Raw genomic sequence first — 24,322 nt, forward strand, 5'->3', positions numbered from 1 at the left:
TTGGGATTACTCTAGAGAAATCAGCATCAAAGTTAAGAAAGCCTGAAGTATGTTTTATCTTCGCAATCTGATCCTTAATATAAGAGTTTAAAGTTTAAATTTAAAGAGTTTAAAAGTACTTAGCTGTTATGTGTTTTCGATTCTACTGTATGCAATGGGAGCATTGATCATAACAGAAACAAGCTCTAAGTCAATTTAATGCTGCCGTGTCTCATGTATGTATTTAGTTACCAAAGAAAATGTTTTACACATCACGAAAAAAATATTTTCGTGATGTGACGAAAAAAGATGAGTACCATGTTCTTCAGGTTATAATGCCAGGTAAATATAAAAGAAAAAGTGGATCGAGTACACAACGAATCCGTTGTTTGACAGATCTCAGACAGTGTATTGGTAAAACATCAATAGAACTAATCTTACAATGTAAACAAACTTATGTGGGCCAGAATAATCACCAACGTCCACTCTGAATATGATACTGAAAGAGGAAGATACGGTCTCCGGGCATGGTACAGTGAATACACAAGGTATGATACATAATGTTCCAAAATCGGTTCGCTTTCGCGCATGACGTAGTCAAGAACGCTTATTCCCGCAACATTTGAATGTAGTTGTATAGGCTATAATTTGGCTAATTTAATTATAGTAATTATAAAGAGATGATAAAATTATGTTATTATAATATTTATCCTCTATAAAACATAGATATCCTTTATAAGACAAGTTTTAATTATCTTTTATTACACGTAGGTACAGGCTAATTAACTTATACTCCAGAGTTCGATATTTCAGATGTTTAAAAAGATACAGAAAAGTGGTAATGGAGGTACACAAAATTTGTTCGTATATATATATATATATATACATATATATATATATATATATATATATATATATATATATATATATATATATATATATATATATATATATATATATATACCTACTGAACTAAACAAAAAATCAAAATAAATAATAACAAAGTCAACTTTATTTATATCGAATGAGCTAGCTGGCCATCGAATATGAGTGTAGTGAGGGCACACAATATTGCACAACATTTAAAATGACATCTTTTGTAATATTTACACATAAAATTATCTTGGTATTGTTTATAATAATGATAACATGATTTAACAAAGAAAAATATGTTATTTTGGAAGATGCTAAATTGATTTCCTCCGAAACAGTTCTTATTGCAAATTGCATAGCAGGATGAGGCTAGTTTCTTACTTAACAAATCGATATGAAAAAACCATTTAAGGTTTCATGACTAATAATTAATAAAAATAAAGATTTAGACTTACGTCGTTGACCTAGAAGTAGTAAGAAGCTGCTCAACATACTTTTTGGACTCTCTGTGTTTGCCTCCTTGTACGCGATTCTTTTGGTTGGTTAAAAGGGTAGCCGATGTTGATTTAGGTAAGTAAAGACTAGGTACTGCCTTAGGTTTGAGTTTTAGACCCTTTTTAGAAACGTAATTTAAAAGTTCCTGTTGTAGATTTCTTTGGTAATCTGTAGTTTTAAAATGTGTAGAACAAATTCTTGCAGTATTACAATTAAAATTATTCTATCTACAACAAGATATAATGCACGGATTTCTGGTCACACTATCTTTAGGAAATGTATGAAACCTAAAGATTTTATCTTCATTGTCACTATTGCAACAAGCAATTGCACAGCATACTTTAAAAAAGGTACAAAACCAGATATACAATGGCAAATAAAAACTTTCAGTTTTACAAAAAAAATACTATACAGTATAAATAAATAGTAACCCATTTCTATAAAGACACATATGTAAGCATATATTTAAATTATTTTTCTATTATAAAATAGATGACTCAGTCAGTATTGAATTACTTTAAAATATATTTATTATCTCGTAACTTGCAATTTGCAATAGTCACCAATGATAACCGATATTATTGTTGAACTTTTGTTTTTATACAAGCTTTCTGTCTTGCCGGTGTAAAGTCGTCTGAAGTCGATATTTATTGTGTTTTGCGTTTGAACTAATTTGTGTCTTATTTTCATATTATTATATTGTTTGATAAGTAAATTTTGCATATAATAATCGGTAGGTTATAGTAATGTGTATATTTTTTATTTTACTAAATTTCATTATAACTCATTTAAAATACCATATTGAATTGTAAAACAGATTTTTCTCTATTGTACTCTATTTTGTTTTTATTTCAGTAAAACTGCTTTGAAGTGAGTGACAGTGAATCAGAATAAGCAAATCTACTACTATTTACCTATTCACAGTATTTCCTCTGCAGAAAATTTTTAAATTTCAAGGGATTTGCATACAAAAAGAGTACTTATATTATTAGTATATGTATGAAAACAAAAATAAATATTTCACCTGAATCTCTAGGAGAAGTAAAGGTTTTACGCTACTGAAAATATATTTTTTATTCAATTATAACCAAAACAAAACATTTAAAAAAAAATTAGATCACTTTTTAACCATAATTTCAAAATTAATGTGTACTTTAAGCTGTAATAATGGGTTCGAGGTGGTTCAGGCGATCTTAACTACGTCACACTCCTGGGCCAGCTGTCAAATGTCATGCGCAATATCATACCTTGTGTATTCATTGTACCATGGTCTCCGGAATACCTCCCGGCAATTATGACCCCTTCTTCAACTCAAACTGGCAAAGGAGATTTGCCACTAATTTTGAGGTACTGGTGCTATAAATAGCTTTTTTGATGACGGATTGATTTAACTACAATGAAGGCATTCTTAATCTGCAGTATTATTAGAATAGAATAACTGTATTGATCTGAACTATTCAAATTTTTTCAAATTTGATCCCCCAATATACTTTAAACGAAGAATATTCGATCAGTCTGTTGATTTGTGGATTGTAAACGCTGATCATGGCACGGAAAACAGTAAGATGCTCCGACTGTCCAAAAGAAAAATGGAGCGTGCGATGACAGGCGCTACTTCAAGGAACATCTCAAACCGTGAGATATGGCAAAGACAAAAGTGGCCGATGCTATAGAGAGATTAGGAAAACTGAATAATTGAGTAATTGAGCAGGTCACATGGATAGAATGATGGACGAAGCAAATATTAAGGGAAAGACCGAGAAATAGAGCGTACCGGAATATAGGCCATCCACCAACTCCAAATGTTGCGAAACAAACTAGATGCAAGCGGTTTAGGATCGAAAAGTATGAAATATGGTGAGAGTATGTTTAGTTATGAGCACGTAAAAGTTGAATGGTAAAGTGCAATGAGTGAATATAGGACTGTATTAAAAATTCAAATATTTTGTCAAAAATGACTTGGTGTGCATTGTTAGGTCATGTAGTTATCGAAATAACTAAATCGATATTCCAAGTGTAGCAATCACTCTGTAATTTTATAGACGTATTTTGTAACCAAATACATAAAGAAAGTTGTCTTGTTTCTAAAACGTACTTTTTCAAATCGGGGGCTGTTATGTTACTGTCGATACTTCAACAACTAGGCGAAGCTTCACTGTATAAAGAGCTATGTTTGCCAAAGACCTACCAAACGACGTTTTGTAAAGATGTGTAAGTTGACTAACTTTTCCTAAAGTTCTTAATGTTTTACTTATAGTGTCTTCATGCTTTTAACATAACTTTTGTAAACCACTGCCGCACATTTGAGCAAAATAGACCAAATACGAGTTAAACTTTATTAAAAGTATAAAGAGTGAACTAATTATGTATACTAAAGTTTTAGACTTACAGAAATAGGTTTGGCTTGAAGTCGTACAACTTCTGTTTTTCTAGAAAAGTTCTTGGCAAATCCTGTTTCGATTTAAAGTCCTTACTTTACATAATCTCGACATAAAAGCTTCGCTGGAGTATTCCCATTGTGTATTTTAGAGGTGTCGATTTTTCAAACAAAACCCTTTTATAAGACACATAGCAAAAGTATAATGGAAAAAAACCTTTATGTACTTTTATATGATAAAAAGTTTCCCTACTAAAAAGAATATTATTAGTTATCACATAACTAAGATCTGAAAGAATAATAAATACTGCTGTTTTTAACGTAGTAAAATCTGTTTGTCTATTCATTATTTCATTGATGGATTGGGCAAGCAAATATGTTCACAGATCCAATGCCTGAACAGTTATAAGTTCCTTTCCAAAATTATTTTCTATTCATTGCCATCACATCCAAAATTGTGGAATTAATACACTGTGCAGTATCATTTTTTTAATTACAATCTCACTGGGAAACATTGAAGCGCTTTTTGAATACTTTTTGAGAAACGACATACACTTAAAAAAATATCAATGACAAATAAAGATTTAACGCAAATATGTTTTAAGCATCGATGACACGGGGCGAGTTTGCAAGGTAGGTACTAGCTAACTCGCTGGATTGTAGCTTGTAAAGTAGCCACTCCATGTCATCGAGCTTTTTTACTATCTGCTATTGACTATCTGATTGTAAAAAAGCTGCGAGCAAAATAGAAAGCCGGCTAATTTACTCGCTATTCGCTGGCGTGTTGGCTTGTAATCGAGTTAACTAGCCTAGACTAGAAGAAGATTGGATATGATCGCGTAAAATATATTATAAAGATTCATTGAATATTATTACTTATCCAATAAATACTGATGATTTAAAGTTAATTGCCCAGAATTATATCAAAATTCTCAAATAAAATTGGCCGGGTTTTTGTGTTTTAATTTTAAATATAAATGACTTGTATAAATTGCCTTATAAGTGAAGCAAATAAAATTAAAATATTAGACAAATTCTAGTAAAAGACTGAAGCCGAATGGAGATGTCACAACATAGCATTTTTAATTTTAAAATTGTGATTAAATCCTGTCGTAAGAAAAACCCTGGTTGGGATGTAATAACCGATAAAACTATACAAGAACTACCTATTATAGCCCTAAAAGCACCCCAGCAATTACCCAACGCAGCATATACTTAGCAGCTGATGGAAAAAATAAATGAAAGAAAACTTATACCTGACCATCAATTTGGTTTCCGAAATAAAAATGGAACCGTGGAGCAGCTTCATCTTGAAGTTAAAAAAATCAGAAATGACATAAAAGGCAAATGATACTGTAGTGCAACCTTTCTAGACATGAGGCATACAAAATAAGACAAAACTTACCGTATTCCATATATGAAAAGATCAAATCTTATCTGGATATCCAAAAATGCGAAAGTTAAAATGACTGCAACTTTCTCCGAAATTTTTCCTATCTCTGCAGGAGTATCATAAGAAAGCATACTGGGGCCAACTCTGTATTTTCTATTTATTGCCGATCTACCTGCAACCAGATCAAGGTTAGTGCAACCTATGCTGATGACACTGTTATTATGACATCACATACCAGGCCTGACACTGCCTCTAGAGCCTTACAAATAGCTCTCGACAAAATACTGGTTACACATTTGGCGAATGAAAGCAAATGCCAGTAAATCTGTTCATGTAACGTTTACTATGAAACGAGATAACTGTCCACAAGTTTTACTTAATTAACTTCAGCTTCAACACTCCGACCACGGTAAATACCTATAAATGCATCTACAATATTGGCGTATAGGAAGAAAATCACAACTCACCCTCGAAAACAATGATAATAACGCTTTCGACTTGGTATCCAAGTATGGGGCATCTTCAACAACTCCCAACATACACATCATTTAAAGGTACCAAAACAAAATACTGCACATACTAGTGAAAGCGCCTTGGTATATACCCAACAGCGTAATTCATAGAGATCTTAATGTTTCGAGTGTTAAAGAAATGATCAAAAAGTTTAGTGTATCCTATCGGGAACGAGTAAAATCACATCCAAAAAAACTAGCAAATGATCTAATAAACTTATCAGAAAAAAGTTAGAACTCAAGAAGTTTAAACCATCTCACTTTCCTACTAGGTTTTATTTTTAATTAGTCTGTTAAAATATGTTTTAGGTTAAGACAAATCTTATTTTTGACTTTTGATAGGTGAGTTCTCACTGGAATACTATCTGCAAGTCATTTTAAAGGGTTTATCTAATTTATAAATTAAGTAAAAAAAAAGAAGTCATTTTAAGACACGTATTGTCAATGTAGACAGATTGTGTAAATAAATTTTTAAAAATCCTGCCGTAAAATTATTAAAACTTAAAATCTATCTATTCGTAGATATTATAATATTTTATGCAAGAAATACGTGGTTGTTCCGTGTTTGTCAATATTACCGAATGAATTCTGCATACGCTGAAATCATTGCTCGATAAAAGTATCTGCAGCTAATGCACTTTGGGAAATAAAAATACTTCAATTATTAATAACATCAGCGATAATAAAAGTGTCTACGTCAATTAAAATAATTATTTATATAGTAGAAACATTCACTGTTTCTATGACCTGATTATTTCACAATGCGAATAATTTATAGTCTCTTATCGTATTAATTATCATCCTTTGTTTTTCTAGAGATAAGCCGTTACGAAGGAGGTAACTTATATCTACTATATTAAATAAAAATAATTTTTTCTCCATGGAATGATTATTTATTCATATTGGGGTCGTCGACATTTATACAAATTATAAATTCTTATTTGCAACTATCATAAAATCTAAGAGACTTAAATAATATTCATTACATGTTACTATTCTTTATATTATTCTTGTAACATGAAAAAAACAGTTTTTTAAAAGTTTTTCTTTTTGTAGTTTCCATATTATCATTAGACGCTGTAGATCATTCTGCCCAGCATGTTTACAAATAAAAAAGGGAAAAAAAAGCTTGGGTTCGAAAAAATGTTTTTTTCTTTTGATCTATTGATCTTTTTTTTTCATAATTACTTTTATTTGATACCTCAAAATAAGGTTCAAGAGATCGCTAAGATGAAAAGTTGTTCAAACTTTTTTAAAAATTTTTTTTAAACAAATTGTAGCAATTCATTTTTTTGGTCAGACAATTTTTTTTAGATAATTTAAACAAAATAGGTTTAGAGTTTTTTTTTTGTAAACTTCAGCGTTTTCGAGTTATAAATAAATAATTTAAAACAGAAAAACGCAAAATTACGATTTTCAGGATTTAAAAACATAAGTAAAAACATTGTTTTTGAATATATTAAGTACCTAAATTCAAGTTCCAACCTTGTTCTATCATTAACCAATCAGTATTTTGGGCCTTTTAATTTTAAAACATTGGTTTTAATTGCTAATGAAGCGCTTATGACAAAAAAGGCGCTAGGACTGCAGCGTGTATAAGAGAGAGAGAGAGAGAGAGAGAGAGAGAGAGAGAGAGAGAGAGAGAAACAAGATCAAGGGCACAAAGGGTTTAAATTCTCATTGTACAAAAGAGCGCCCATACCTGCTTTATTATCAATTAAAAATCAATGGTTTAATAGCTATTTATATACCAAGGGTGTTCTTAATTACAGCCGGGATATGAGGGCCTCTGGCCCGAGTGATGGATGCTGCTCAATGAGCATAACCATTCGGTAACATCAGTGGTACAGCTGCGTTCACTAAATAGTTTACATCTACACTTTTACATTGTAATACTGTAAAATCGCAATGTCGCCGGGATTTGCTAGGTGGGTACGGATTAGGTGCGAAATACCTAGAATCTATTTGAATGACGAGAAATAAACAAGAGCAATGGCCAAACTCACGTAATGTTGGTCACTAAGGCAAGTTCCTGCAGATTTGAATGTGAGTCGTATGTGCATAGGGAAAATCAAACAAAGGTCTCCACAGAACAACAAGAGGAGACAGCCCCCAGAAGATAAGTGCTTATAGCCCGGGTGTTTGTTCTCATATGGAAGAAAAATTAACAGGATTATCCTACAAATACAGCTTTACATCTGTCAAGACTTATCCTGGAGCAGATTTAGAGACAGACCACGTTCCACTGGTGGGAGTATTTCGAGTCAAACTCAAAATATTGCAGAAAAGGAAAGCACATTCATACGACCTACGTATGCTGAAAGACCTTGATATGAGGATAAGAGTCCAAGCCACGTTAAACGAGCAAGTGACTGCAATTAGAGACAAATCGAACGAAGAATGAACGATCAAACATATTACAGAAATAGTGCAAAATGTAAAGGATAAACACTTAAAGACAGATAGATTAATGAAGTAAAAATCTTGGATGACAGATGAGATCCTGAACCTAATAGACGAGAGAAGAGAAGCCAAAAATGACCCAGACAAATATAAAATCATAAATATATTAATAAAAACGAAAATCGGAGAAGCGAAAGAAAAAGAAGTAAGGGAAAGATGCGAAGAAATTAAGACCTAGATATGACTGATACTGACGGAAACATCATCTTGGACAAACAGAGTAAAATAAGAACGTGGAAAGAATATTTAGAAAAACTATTTGAAGACCAAAGAGATAACACCTTTGAGCTAGAAGAAGAGGTAAATGATGGATCAAGAGTATTACAGCAGGATGTTTATTCCGCAATAACACAGTTAATTTAATAAGTACATGACACTATTATCCATATTATAAAGTGGAAAGATGGAATTAATAATATTTTTTTTTTATAAATATTTTTTTATAATATGGATAATAGTGTCATAGTAATTGTTTATTTTAACCGACTCACTAAAAATTGTACAATGGGAATTCACTCTATAAAATATTGCGGTTACCATAACTCCTAAATAAAATCAAACAAATATGTCATTTATTTAGATATGCTAAAAAAATTTAAATTTTTATTCTTATAGTTGTAAGTATTAAAATATTCACTTTGTTTACACATAATAATTAATGATTCTAATAAATTTACAGTTTTCTCCTGAAGAAGTCACAAAATCGTGACGAAATATTGAGATTGAACAAATAGAGTTTTATTTCCTGACCGATTGCTGATACTATAAATCAATATATATATATATATATATATATATATATATATATATATATATATATATATACATATATAATTTTATTTGTATTGGGCCTTTGATTGAAGCTAATTGACAAGACTATTTTGTAACACTTGTATTCTCGGTAGAGACCGACCGATTAATCGGCTTCGGCCAATATTTAAACCTTCGGCCAAAATTCGGCTTCGGCCAAAACAAAGCTGAAGGTTTCGCCGAAGGTGGAATAAGAAAATGCTGTGTCAGTATACTATACTACTATACTATAGAAATGAAATAATCTCTGAACAATATGCTTCGGCGAGTCTGATAATTTAAATAATATTTACACCCTATTTTATACCCTTAACTAAAACGTTTTACAAACTTTCAGGTCAGGTAGTAGGTAGGATATAAATTTTAACAATAGGCCAAGATGTCTCAAAGATCATCATTTGAATATTTCTCACGTAGTAAAATTCTGATAATAATAATTTTATTGTATTTGTTAAAACTCACGATTACTGGTGTTTTGACTAGATACCTAAATGGCAAAACATCGACCATTGACTATGAATGTTTTTTAATGTTATTTATTTTTATTTTCGCTTCTATTACCAAATAATGTATAAATGTTAATGACTTTTTTATCTCATAATTTCATATTTTTTTTACCACTATCAGGTAATAAAAATATAATGCACATTATTTAAATTTTTAACATATAATAGGTATATTTTTAGTCACCTTCGGCTTCGGCTTCGACCGAAGGTATCCTACAGGCCGAACTTCGGCATCGGCTTCGGCCAAAAAAATCACATTCGGTCGGTCTCTTATTCTCGGATCTTCGATCAGAGTTCCAGTTAGTAGTAAATTAGTTAGTATAAACTAAAAAATGTAATTATTTTTTTTTCCTGTTTTTTCTTTTTATATTTTCTGTTTTTAATCGTTTTTGTTTTGTTTTTTAATTTCCTTTATTTTTTTTTTCATAATACTATTATTATATTTTGTTTATTATTTTAAAGTGTAGGTTTATTAACTCGATCTTTCTTTTACGTTCTTTTTATTAAATTATCTTTAATTTTTTTATCTTATAATTATATAATTAAATTATCTTTAATTATCTTTTATTATTCTTTTTATTAAATTAAATTATCAAGTGTAGGTTTATTAACTCGATCTTTCTTTTACCTTCTTTTTATTAAATTATCTTTAATTTATTTTATAATTTTTTTTATTTTTTTTGTCTCATAATATACATTATAATATTTTTATGTAGTTCGCAGATTACTTAAAACTTTCGTCCTAATTCTAATGGTTAGTGCATTATTGTGTTTAAAGTTTACATTTACATTTTCTAATTAACCTTAAAATACAATTGAAGATTTCTATGTTTTCAGAGAAAATTAATTCATTAAGTAAAACGAGAAGCAGGCATTCAGTTTTCGCAAGTCTTTATTAAAACTTGCAATATTTTCTTGATGCTTTTCATACTATAATAGGTTATTTTGTTTTATCTCCATATTTTCCACAGATACAGTTTGGAGTGTCTGATAGATTCATTTTGTAATTTTATGAAGGTGTTAGAGCTTGGTTTGACCTTATTTCAGTAGCAGTTTTTATACAAATTCTGTTGGAAAAGAATAAAACCATCTTTTTTCAAGAAGTTTGGGTTGCCTTTGTGTAAAGGATGATTCCCTTTCGGATTCCATATAATTTGAGCCCATGTTTACTACAGGCATCTATAACTGATACCGGTAGGATACTGTTGTTTATGTTTATTTTATTCGCGTTATAATGCATTTTTGGCCAAGGTATCTGCTATTATTCCCCTTTATACCGGAATGGTCTTTGATCCAATATCGTAATAAAATTTTAACATTTCTATGTCAAGATGGATTCATTGCTTGAATTTATTTTTTATACTTATTTTATCTACTGCATTTTGACTGTCTGTATATTGTATCCAGTACTTCATTGTCTTTGTCAATACGTGAGAAAGAGCCTACTTTAATGCTGTTGGTATACTGCACATGCTTGGATATTTACTTTTTTTGAACCATCAGTAAATGTAGTAACGGGTGGAATATGACATAGAACCTCTTTATATTTTGAAAGATTTCTGAAAATTTCCGCTAGAAAAAAAGATTTGTTCTTTCAGTCGTATCTATGGTAGCTAAATCATGTATATCTTTGAGAATTCCTTAGTTTCTGCTAATGGTACGAGCTAAAAATTTGTCGGTGAGATACTGCCTCCGAAAATGCAATGGAGGTTCAACTGCTTTAATTTCCATTACGATGATTGGTGAAATTTAAGATAGCCAAGGCACAGTCGTAGACAGTTTTGTTATTTTTCTATACCTTAATTTTTTTAAATACGTGTTTGATGTATTTAAGTACAAGTGACAGCTATAATGGTTTATATGGTTTGTATATCAACCTCGTCCAAATAATCACGGACAACACGTGCCACATATGCTCGAACATTATCATGCATTAAAAGAAAATTATTTCCTATGTAAGGAGAAAATCCAACCACACGGTTAGAAAAAAGATCTGTAATATATCTTTCATTTGTTACGGAACCTCTTCGTAAAGCAACAAGATCCGTTCTCGCTACAAGAAATATTTCTCCTCAAACCATTACAGATCCTCCAGTGAATAAAGTTGAAACTAAATAAATAAGTGTATCAATATGAGCTATATAAGTAATTCAACGAATCATTCAACACGTGCTCCCAGTCATCAACATTCCAGTCAAGATGCTCTATGGCAAATTACAATCTAGTTATACGATGATTTAAAGCTGTGCTCTGACTGGTATGCTTATATGCAAATCTTGCTTAGCGAGACGCCTTTGAATGACGCCTCGTACTAATTTGAATATCATGAACATCTGCCACTTGTATTTGTAAATGTCGCATTGTGACAAAACTTTCTTTTATAACATTGCCTGATACATTGATCTTAGCGTGATGTTATAACTCTTCCTTTTATTTGTCCAGGCCGTCTCGTATGGTCATTTGTTTATCTAAACCGTTAAATGACTCGTAATATTGTAGCATGGAGATATTCTTAACCTCAAGGCTATTTCACGATAATTTAGCCTACATCAGCTAAAGTAGTTGCCTGCACACATTGTAGCAACACAAACGCTGGAGATGTTTGGGACACACAAAATGAACGAGGCGGCGTTGCTCAGAATCAGCAGAGATATAGACGTTGTTCTTTGGATATTTCCTTTGTTACACAAACTAAAGTAAAATTGGGGAGAAAGCAAACAAAAGATTAAAAGATAATAGCTAATAAAGCTAAACCAAAAATATTAAATGAACAGAACAAAGAAACAAATGACACTCTTATTGCTAAAAGGCCACCACCCTTTTTTTTATAGCTTTTAAAAAATTAGAAATAAGACTACAAGATGAGAAGAAATCCAAATTTTAACGAAATAATAAAAATCGTATATAATATACATACACATACATATATATACATATATATATATATATATATATATATATATATATATATATATATATATATATATATATATTTATATATATATATATATATATATATATATATATATATATATATATATATATATATATATATATATATATATATATATATATATTGGAGGGATGCCGGTTTTCAACATCCCTTCACGAAGAGTCTTGTTTGCTAACAGTGTCTCTTTCAGCGGTTTGTACTTGCTGTAAGTCCAATTGTTCCGCTAGCCTTCGAATGCTCAGTAATAGAAACTTAAATGGACTTTTAAATGTGATTTAGTCTGGCCTGTTGAATAGATTGATATCTAGAGTGAAATAAAACAATAACTTGTTTAGCTAGAACTGTAATTGAAAAAGGACAAGAAACAGAAACTTATAAACTGTGAGTGAATAACTAATCGTAAGGAACCTAATTAGAAAATTACAGTTTACGAACGAAAACACCATAACACTTCACATTAAGGGTTCCCGATATATTGCGTAACTTGCGATTGCGAACGTGGAGAAAAACTCTCCGAAACTTGAAATTTAGGTCTAAACCCTACAACTATTGCTAATTCACTGTCTTCCCCTAGCCACTCCGAAATACTTGTCTATGCATTTTGAAGGATCTACCGGTTTAAGGTCAATATGGGCGGAGATTAACATTCTAAGAAATAAGTCAATGCAGACAAGGGATTTATTTAGGTAACCGATGCGGTGGAAATATTTTTATTTGTTTTGAAATAGAATTATTTGGTTGGAGATTATTGTTCTCCAACATTCCCCCCGGCGTTAGAGCCTTGTGGTCTAACCTACTCTTCTTTATCTTGCCTAGGGAGAACCGAAATTTTAGAGATTGCCCTTGTAAATTGACCATTGATGGTCTTTAACTTGACCACTCTGACTTTGCCATCTTGACCGGGCATTGTATCAACTACCCGTGCTAGAGGCCATTTTAGAGGAGGTACATCGTCCTCTCTCAGAAGAACTAAGTCATTGACTTGTATGTTATCCCTTGGTCGGGACCATTTTGGAGAGTTCTGTAAGCGGTTTAAGTAGTCAACAGACCACTTTTTCCAGAAACTTTGTTGTACTTTCGCAATTTGTTGAAACACGGATAGTTTATTTTCCGGGATTTTTTCTAAGTTTTGCTCAGGATGCGCAGTCAGGCTGGAGCCTATTATAAAATGCCCAGGACTGAGAAAAGTGTAATCAGAAGGGTCGCTGGACATTGCACAGATAGGCCTTGAATTCATCACAGCTTCAATTTGAACCATGACAGTATAAAACTGTTCGAAAGTGAAAGAAGAAGAGCCTATTAGTCTACGCATATGATATTTAGCGCTTTTTACTGAAGCTTCCCAGATCCCAGCCCAATGAGGAGATCTAGGGGGAATAAACTTCCATGAGATTTGATTTTCAGACAGATATTCCACAATGATTTGAGAATTTGACTTATTTTTAAAGAATTTGTATAAGTCGTAGAGTTGGTTTCTTGCACCAGAAAAACATGTGGCATTGTCACTGTAAATGACGGTTGGGTTACCACGTCGGGAGATGAACCTTTTGAGTGTTAATAGAAAGGAAGAAGTTGTTAGATCAGAAACAACCTCAATGTGCACAGCTTTGGTCACCATGCACACAAAAATGGCTATGTATGCCTTGACTTTTGGCGCTTTTCGGAGTGAAGAAGATTTTAACAGAAAGGGTCCACCATAATCTACACCTATTTTTTGAAAAGATCTTGTTGTAATGGACAACCTATCTTCAGGTAAGTTACCCATTAGCTGTTGTGCAGGAGTGCACGAAAATCGGAAACATGTGGTGCAGTTGCGAATAATTCGTTTTGCTTCCTTTAGACCATTGAGAGGCCAGAATTTCAACCGAAGGTTTGAGAGAACTGTTTGAGCACCAGCATGTCCCAATCTGATATGCTCATTTTTGATGATAAGATTGACGGTATGATTTTTGGATGGAAGTAGTATCGGATGTTTTTGCAAATAGTCTATGTCGGGACAGTTTGTAAGTCTGCCTCCAACTCTGAGAAAATTAGAAGAATCTACAAATGGTTTTAGTGAAACAATGTTTTTATTTGAAATAAATTTGTTATTTTTAAGCTCCGCAATTTCTTTTGAGAATGCATCACCTTGAATTTGTTTGATGATGAAATCCATAGCATAATTTAACTCCGCCACAGAAAGGGGTTCAGAAATTTTTTGTTTTTTACAATTAGAAATAAACCGAAATACGTACGCTACTGTACGTTTTAAGCGGGAAATATTTGAGAAACGTGAAAAAATTCTCATCCAGAAGTTTCTACGTTAGAATTTACCACGAGGCTTATTTTTCGTTCCTAGGGCAGGTTTTCGAGCACTTTGTCATTTGCTAGATTGGAAACACTGAAATTTTTATCTCGTAAGCATTTAGGGCCTTGCCACCAGAAATCGCTATTGAGAATTTCAGAACCAGACATTCCTCGAGAAAGAAGGTCTGCGGCATTTTGTGCAGACTTTATGTGAAGCCATGTAAAGTTTTGAGTCAACTCCTGGACAAGTGCTACCCGGTGAGCCACGAAAACCGACCACCGACTTGGGTGACTTTTACACCACGACAGAGCTACCTGGGAGTCTGACCAGAGGGTGACTGAATGAAATTTTACAGGTTGATTTTCAAAGATAGAAATTATTTTTGAAACAAGTTTTGAAAGGAGAACCATTGCGCACAGCTCAAGCCTAGGAAGTGTTACCGTCTTTAACGGAGTTATCCTTGATTTGGAAGAAACTAATGCACAGGATATGGTCTCATCGGTATAGAAAGTTAGGCATAAGCTGCCAAGCTGCTGTCTGAAAATCCATGAAGCTCAACTTTTAGAATTACTTTTTCAGAAAAGTAGAAACGAGGAATTTTTAAATTTTTTAATTGTGACAAGTCCTGTAGAAACTTGTTCCAATCGTTTAGAATATTTTTGTCCGAAATGTCTGTGTCCCAGTGAATTTTTTGCAGATAGAGTTTCTGCATAAGCATTTTGCCTTTAACAATGAGTGGATTGATGAGTCCCAGAGGGTCGAAACATTGTGCTAATGCAGACAGGATTTTTCTTTTTGTTACTGGGGGGCAGAAATTATTTTCGGGGACGGATATTTTTATTTGGTCTTCCGCAGGGTCCCATTTTAGGCCTAGAACTTTGCTGGAAGTAGAATCTAAATTTAGGTCATATTCCTGAGTAGTATTTTGTGAATGTTTTGGATTGATTTTTTGTAGGAATATGGATGAATTTGAATGAAATTTATGTAATGTAAAACCATGGCGGTTTAGAACAGAATTTAATTGCTGAAGTATTTTGAGCAATTCTTCAATATTATTTGACCCACATAAACCATCATCTACGTAGAATTGAGTTTCGAGAAAATGTGAGGCCAATGGAAATTGAATTTTATTTTTATTTGAAATCTCTTGCAAGACTCTCGTCGCAAGAAATGGGGCGCTGTTCGTCCCGTATGTAACAGTATTAAGTTGAATACATTTTATAGAATCGTGGGTATCGTCCCTCCACAGAATATTTTGTAGAAAGCGTTGATCTTTGTTGATCCACGTCTGACGAAACATTTTTTGAATATCACAGGAAAATATGAATTTGTATTGCCTGAAACGAACCAGAATATCGAATAGATCAGGTTGCACCTGATATTCTTTTAATGAAATATCGTTCAGACTTTTTCCTGTAGAGCTTTTACAACTAGCATCCATGACGACACGCAAAGTTGTACTTTTATTTTGTTCGTTGATGACACACAAATGTGGAATAAAATATTTTTTGTCCGAATTTTCATTCACGAACGAAAGCGGTACATATTCAGCATGCCCTAAAGAAATATATGTGTCAATGAAGTTTTTGTACTCGAAAAATAATTTTTTATCTTTTTGGAATTTATTTTCGAGCGAGAGAAAACGCCGTTTGGCTATGGAAAACGAATCACCCAGTAATTGGTGTTCTTGTGCACTTTTTAATGGAATATCTACTTCAAAGCGTCCATTTTCAAGGATCTTTGTTGTAGTTTGGAATATTTGTTCGGCCAGCTCGCCAGCTTCCGACAGAATAGGTTTTTGAGAGAGTTCTTCAATGTTTCAAAATTTTGTGAGCAACTCATCCGTGCTACACGTAGAAAGTAGAGCAACCTCTCCAGAAACATTGTTTGCTACTGTGGGTGCCGTTAAGTGAGGAGCTATCACGCCGGCAATTAGGTACCCCAGATGCGAAGCCTGCAAAATTGGAAGCCTGGGGCCAAGAGGAATTATTTCCGGAAGAATTAGGTCGTAGTACAAGTCTGCCCCAACCAAGATGTCTATTTGACTAGGTTTGTGAAAGGAATCATCAGCGAGAAAAACGTCCCCTGGAATTGGTAACCTTTTTGTAAGAATGCGGAACTGTGGAAGATTGCAAGTAATATTTTCTAAGATAGCACATGAAATTTTGAAAGACTTTTTATTATAGTTAGAATGCAATTTTATGTTGACCATCTTTTTTGAAACCGAATTATTTTGGCCTATGCCAGAGATATTTAGAGAAATGTCATACGGCTTATAACCCAGCCTATCAGCGAGACACCGGGTACAAAAGTTATTCTGACTTCCTGTATCGAGTAACAATCGGGCCGTTAAAGGGCTCCCGTTTTTGTCGAAAATGGTGACTTTGGCCGTAGCGAGAAGTATGTTTGAATTTTTTACGGACAAAGCAGAAAAAGAATTTGTAAGAGGTTCTTGCCCTTGAACCGAAGGACCTTGAAAATTTGAATTAGACGAATGCTCGCGTTCGTAATTGTTTGAATTTGTAGAAGTTGACGGACTTTCATTGTTATGAGTCGTAGAAAAAGTATAATTTTTACCCGAAATGTGAAGAACAGTGTTATGGCGCTTTTTACATATGGTGCACCCATGTTTTGAGGAGCAGTTTTTAGAATTATGCCTGCCTAAGCAGTTTACGCAGAGACCTTTTGAATTTACGAATTTTATTTTGACATCATGCTGAATGTTTTTGAAAAATTGACATTTATAAATTTTATGTCCTTGTTTTTTGCAGTAGATACAATAAAAGTCAGAAACTAAATTATTTGAAATATTATTTTTATTTGAATCCTCTGATGTGTTATTACTGTATGCATGATGTGAAACTTTTACGGTTTTGGTTTGCCTAGGATTTGTATTTTCTAGACTTTCCAGAACAATGCACCTTTTTTCCAAAAATTTAAGAAAAGCATCTAAATTTGGTATATCTGTATGATTTCGCTCAGTTTCAAAAAGTCTCCTTGTTGAAAAGTCTAATTTGCTTTGTAGCAGAAAAACTAAAATTATATCAATGAGCTCTGAACTTGAAAATTGCAAATTTTTTAGCAGTTGCATATTTTTTGTTACAGTTGTTAAAAAATTTCTGAGGATCTGTGGTGAGCTGTTTCTCAGTGTAGGAATGTCTAGAATTTCTGTTAAATAAGAATTTATGACTGTGACCTTATTTTGATAGCGGTTTTTTAGAATATCCAAAGCAATTGAAAAATTTTCATTGGTGACTTTCAAAGAATCCACCAACTTTAGAGAATCACCTTGTAGGTAACTTTTTAAGTAAAGAAATCTTTGGATATCAGAAAGGGACTGATTTTTTATTATCAGTGTGTCGAATAGTTCATAGAAGCTTTCAAAATCACTTACGTGTCCAGAAAATTTATTTATACTGATTTCTGGGAGTTTTACGGCCATTTGTTTAGTAGCGCTTCCTGTATTGGCAATTTCCAATGATTTAATTAAATTTTGAACTTTTGAAAGCGTCGCAAAATAATTTTCTTCAAACAAAGCACGATTCGACTCTTGAGAATCGTCCAGGAATTCAATTTCATCCTGTACGCTGTTGAAGTCAGAGAAAAGGTCTTTTAACCTATCTTCTCGCATTTTGAATGAGAAAATATCTTTTTCTGAGTCGTGGTTTATTTCTAGCCACGCTTGAATTCTACCAACAGAATCTAGTATAGACTGCTTCTTTTTTGTTAATTTATTTAAACCTTTATTGCTCATTGTAATAACTTTAATTTGTTTATTTTTAAATGAAATTATTATTTATTTTTGAATTAATTAATTCTGAATTATTAATTTTGAATTTTAACAAGCATGCAATAAGCTAAACTAAAAATTTAACTCTGAATAGTTCTTTAACAATGTTTTTATAAGAACAATGTTTTTTGAAATAACTTTTTGAATTTATATAAAAAAGTTTGATTTGTACGTCACCCCTGGGTTCTTAGTACTTAAATGTGGGCTGCCTATCCCTCTCTGGAATCAGCTAGTCCTGGAACAGCATTTCTTGAAGTAATCACTGGTTTTCTTTAAACTATCACTGTTTTGTTTTGTTTATCGAATGTTTGTTTGTCCGTAGAATAAACAACGCACTCACTATGTCTCTAGGAATTACTGTCTATCGACGAGAATATCCGAAACACACGAAACTTTTAACAAAGAATATAGACGCTCAATGTCTTTTTGAAAGCACAGAATTACAGAAACTTAAATTGAACGTTTTTAGGCCAGAAAGTCGGCTAGTAGGATCAAAATCCGGCTCGAAGTGAACAAATGGAGGGATGCCGGTTTTCAACATCCCTTCACGAAGAGTCTTGTTTGCTAACAGTGTCTCTTTCAGCGGTTTGTACTTGCTGTAAGTCCAATTGTTCCGCTAGCCTTCGAATGCTCAGTAATAGAAACTTAAATGGACTTTTAAATGTGATTTAGTCTGGCCTGTTGAATAGATTGATATCTAGAGTGAAATAAAACAATAACTTGTTTAGCTAGAACTGTAATTGAAAAAGGACAAGAAACAGAAACTTATAAACTGTGAGTGAATAACTAATCGTAAGGAACCTAATTAGAAAATTACAGTTTACGAACGAAAACACCATAACACTTCACATTAAGGGTTCCCGATATATTGCGTAACTTGCGATTGCGAACATGGAGAAAAACTCTCCGAAACTTGAAATTTAGGTCTAAACCCTACAACTATTGCTAATTCACTGTCTTCCCCTAGCCACTCCGAAATACTTGTCTATGCATTTTGAAGGATCTACCGGTTTAAGGTCAATATGGGCGGAGATTAACATTCTAAGAAATAAGTCAATGCAGACAAGGGATTTATTTAGGTAGAGATAGTGCAAGCACTCCTGACCACGGCGCAGTAGACGAAATTTGGTTTAGTCCCCACTTCCATGCGAAACGCATTGTACTATGCACTGTATAATTCCACTTACAATAGAACTTTTCTGCCTTTACGTGAATTTGACTCCGCCTTCGCGCAGCTCCATGGTCAGGAGTGTTTGAACTATCTCTAACCGATGCGGTGGAAATATTTTTATTTGTTTTGAAATAGAATTATTTGGTTGGAGATTATTGTTCTCCAACATATATATATATATATATATATATATACATGCACATACATATATATACATATATATATATATATATATATATATATATATATATATATATATATATATATATAATAATAATTAAATATTTATTTATACTGACGACCAGTTCAACATTACCAAAATTATGAGTATAAAAATTTTAATACATTCTGTATAAAAAATTCTGAGAATACTTTGAATCTACTCTCAATCAAATGGAAACAGTTACCTTAAATGAATCTGTTTTAACCCTCAATAATAATTTCTGACCTATTTTTATAAATTGAGATATAATGTAATAAGTTAATTTAATTAAATTTTTCTTTAGGAGCTTGTATCCTAAAGAGTAATCTTAACATATATTATTTTCTCATAAAATATTATAATTTTTACACAAACTTAAAAAAAACTAACAAAAATTAAAAAATCAAAATCATTTAATACGGTGCTAAAATAATTATATCAGGCTAAGACTATAAAAAAATAATATAAATTAAGTTTGTTCACTTCTTCTACGATTCTGATATTTTTGATATCTTTGATATTTATTTTGAATTATTTGAATTTTACAGATCGTATATTTGATATTTGTCGTGAAAATTTATTAAATTTTGGGAGAAAGATTTGTCGTGTTCTGCAACATATACAGTGTGGTAAAATTTCACATTTGGCGGGGACAAAAAGAGTAACAAAAAGAAACAACATGTCTGTCACAAGGAGACAAAGTAAAATGCAGGAAAGGAAGGAGGATAACAGAGAAGATGAAACAATTTTGGAAGAAGGATCGGACAATGAAAAAAATGTTACAATAGTTGAGGAGAGAAAAGAACCATCAGGAATAGATAAAACATTACAACTAATGCAACTTCAGTCACAAAAAATGGATAAAACAAAACAAACAATGGATGAAACAAAACAAACAATGGATAGAAATCAACAAGAAACAAAACAAACAATGGAAAAAAAACCAACGGGAAACAAGACAAGCAATAGAACTAAATAACAGGAATATAGAGCAGCGTCTGGAAAACTATGAACAGGAAATTAAAGGATGTGTTGAGGGGATAAAGAAAGAACTGATACAACAATAGAAGAAATAACCCTAAATAATGCAAAACAAGAGACGGAGATTAAAGATATCCAAAATACAATGAAGGAGATACGAAATTGCCAAAAAAAGGAACTAGAGATGCAGAGAGAACAAATAGAAACTAAAATGAAGGATATTAAGACTGTGCAAAAGATGGAATTAGAACAGTTAAAAGAAAACTTTGAAAGTGCGCTACAAGAAGACAGGAAAGAAGTAGAAAGGAGGTTAAAGCAAAATGAAAAATATATTGCAGAAATTGAACTAAGAGGAGCAGAGAGAAAAGAAGTTATCGTCCATGGAACAAGCGAGGCGAAAATACAATTTGGCGGGGACATTAGAACGACACACCCAGTACCGTTTGTTAAAAATTTGAAAACTAAATTGCAACATGTTAGATATTTTGATGATTGCAAAGAAACAATTAGAAACCATTTGAAAGAAGAAGCAGCGTTATGGTACGAAAGCAAAGAGGATGAATTTGAAAATTGGACAGATTTCGAAAACAAATTCCTCAACTATTTCTGGGGGAAAAATAAACAAAGGGAAAATAATCAAGAACTACAAAATGGAAAGTATACTGAGGAAATGGGGATATCTGAAGAAAGATATGCATTACAGATATACAATAATTTAAAATATCTGGAATAGAAATATTCTACCGAACATCTGGTAGAAATAATCAGCAGACATTTTGAGGAAACTTTGGAGGATCACGTGATCTTAAGAAACTATCAAGATATTGATAGTTTATGCCAATTTTTACAGTTAAAAGAGGCGAAAAGAAGGCAAATTAGAAATAGAAGACAGAATTACCAATATTATAGACCGGAAAGAAGATACCAAGCAAATTATGACCAGAGAAACCGACATCCCAGAACAACAAACGAATATAGGCCGAGAAATTACAACAATTACAATAGACAACAAAGTTACGATAACAGAGACGGCACACAAACAGAACATATGAAAGGAACAATAGGGACAGAGTTGTACAAAATCATCCGAATAGGAATATTAACGAACAAAGGGACGGTAGAAATAATCAGAGCTTCCAACGACAAAATAGAAGGGAGATGAATCATGTAGCAATAGAAAACGAGGAAGAAGATGTATGCAATGAATCCAGACAGGTTCCACTAAACAAAAGTAAAAAACTCTCCGGTATATTTTGTCACCCGAGAGAGTTTATACAGTTGGCGAGAAACGAAAGACAAAATTCTAATTCCAATCTAATATTTTTAGATGCATTTATAAAACATAAAGCGATTAAAATTTTGATTGATTCTGGATCGGAGATATCGTTAATCAATAAAAAACTAGTAAAAGAATTAAATTTGGACAGATTTGTGTATAAGATTCCTAGGGTTGCTTTAGTGGGTGCAAACAATAAAAAATTGACGACAGTAAACGAAGGTTTGGGAGTACGGATTAGAGTGGGAGACCAATTCTATATTATGCAATGTGTGGTGATCGAAGATTTAAATCATAATATGATAGCTGGAATTGATGAATTGAGTGAAAAACATATCACCATTAATTTTTCGGAAAATAAACTGGAAATCAGAGCAGAACCAGACAACACAGAAGAAGAAAAGGAAACAGATAGGAAAAAAATTGTTGAAAGGATAAATGAACAGGAAAAACATAAAGAAATCAATATGACTGTAGTGGATCAACCGAAAGGACAAGAAAAAAATCAATCAGAAGAGAAAAAAAGAAGGAAGCAAAAGGAGAAGAGTTCGAAAAGAAAGCAGGAAAACAAGGTGGAGACGAGAGAAAAACAAGAAATAGAAGGTACAGAAGAATTGTTGGCAACAGACGATAAACTAGAAAAGAAACCGGAAGAAAAATAAGTTATTATAAGAGAAATGAAAAGAGTAGAAACGTGGTGCTTGGAATACCAAATGGAAATTGAAAATAGAAAAGAAACAGAAGTAGAACTAAAGGAGGAGGACAGGAAAGAGATGGCAATTATGGACGAAAATCCAGAATTTTGTGAAGAAATACTATGGACCGTGAACACATGTGAACAAAACGAGGATGAAAGAAAAATAATATGTGGAGAAAACAAGGAAAAGGAAATCGAGAAAATTTTAGATAATTATGAAGATCTTATCAATAAAGAAAGCCGTGTTGCGAGAAATTATGAACATTCGTTTTAAGTGAAAAACTTGGAAAATTTTAAATCAAAAACATACCCAATCCCTTATAAATACAGGCAAAGCGTCGGACAGGAAATTGAGAAAATGATCAAAGACAAGGTGATAGAAAGATGTGACTCTCCATATGTCAACCCAATAGTATGCGTTAAAAAATCAAGTGGTGATTTGCGATTATGTTTAGATGAAAGGAACATTAACTCACACACAGTTGCTCAATACGAAACGCCTTTAAACATCGAAGCCATATTTGGACGAATTACAGGATCACACATTTTTTCCAAAATCGACTTGAAACACAGTTTCTGACAGATACCATTGGCAGAAAGTTGTCGAAATTATACAGCGTTTTCGATCGACGGAGTTGTGTATCGATTTAGGGTGGTACCATTTGGACTACAGAGTGCATGCGCTGCTTTGGTTCGCGCATTACACACGATTTTAAATAGGCATGGAGAATTTTTTGTACATTACATAGATGACCTATTAATTTTCTCACCGTATATAGCAAGTCATTTACGACATATTAATACGGTTCTCGAAGAACTTGATCAAGCGGGATTAAAATTAAATATCCAAAAGTGTCAGTTTTTCCAAAAAGAAGTACTGTATTTGGGTTTCAAATTAGACACAAAAGGAATTAGCCTTGCAGAAGATCGAATTCAAGTCATCAATAATTACCCTCGACCTACCAATTTAAAAACTTTGCGAGGTTTCTTAGGAATGGTAAACTATTTCAAAAAACTAATACCAGACATAAGCACAAAAGAAATTCCTTTGATAGCATTACTTAAGAAAAACGTCCGGTGGAAATGGGGAACGGAACAAGAAACGGCTTTCAAAAATTTGAAAGTAGCTTTTTCCACAGCTGTAAGTACACCACCCAAGATACGACCAACCGTTTATTCCTAGGACTGACTTTCCATACAAAAATTCGCAGGGGTGTTTATCACAAATCCAGGAAGATGTAGAAGTTCCAATATGTTTTGTTTCTCGTGTCACCAAAATATATGAGAGAAAATACAGCGTGACCGAACTAGAATTTGCCAGTGTGTTATTTTGTGTGAATAAATTACGTTTTTACCTACTTGGGGCAAAATTCACAATTGAGACAGATCATGCAGCTTTGGTGCATATTATGAAAAATAGGCTGGTAAATAATAGAATTCGTAGGGGTATTCTTTTACTTCAAGAGTATAATTTTGAATATAAATATATCAAGGGAACTGAAAATATTTTGGCTGATGCTCTAACAAGAGATAAACAATTCCGCAAAGAAGACCACA

At 32.6% G+C, this 24,322-nt stretch overlaps 2 protein-coding genes across 2 annotated transcripts; both read right to left on the bottom strand.

Annotated features, from left to right (window-relative positions):
• Positions 1 to 13,154: 13,154 nt before the first annotated feature.
• On the bottom strand, positions 13,155 to 14,516 carry LOC140444522 (uncharacterized). The gene has a single exon (XM_072536281.1). The coding sequence runs from the start codon at positions 14,514 to 14,516 to the stop codon at positions 13,155 to 13,157; it is 1,362 nt and encodes a 453-aa protein (XP_072392382.1).
• Positions 14,517 to 15,159: 643 nt separating this feature from the next.
• LOC140444523 (uncharacterized) lies at positions 15,160 to 16,089 on the bottom strand. The gene has a single exon (XM_072536282.1). It carries the CDS (start codon positions 16,087 to 16,089, stop codon positions 15,160 to 15,162), a length of 930 nt encoding a protein of 309 aa, XP_072392383.1.
• Between the last annotated feature and the right edge of the window lie 8,233 nt (positions 16,090 to 24,322).

Source organism: Diabrotica undecimpunctata, chromosome 6 (genome assembly GCF_040954645.1).
Source record: "Diabrotica undecimpunctata isolate CICGRU chromosome 6, icDiaUnde3, whole genome shotgun sequence".
Classification (NCBI taxonomy): domain Eukaryota; kingdom Metazoa; phylum Arthropoda; class Insecta; order Coleoptera; family Chrysomelidae; genus Diabrotica; species Diabrotica undecimpunctata.

Coding starts and splice junctions, on each gene's coding strand:
- LOC140444523 (XM_072536282.1), bottom strand. CDS start 16,089: ATGGATGCTAGTTGTAAAAGCTCTACAGGAAAAAGTCTGAACGATATT.
- LOC140444522 (XM_072536281.1), bottom strand. CDS start 14,516: ATGGATTTCATCATCAAACAAATTCAAGGTGATGCATTCTCAAAAGAA.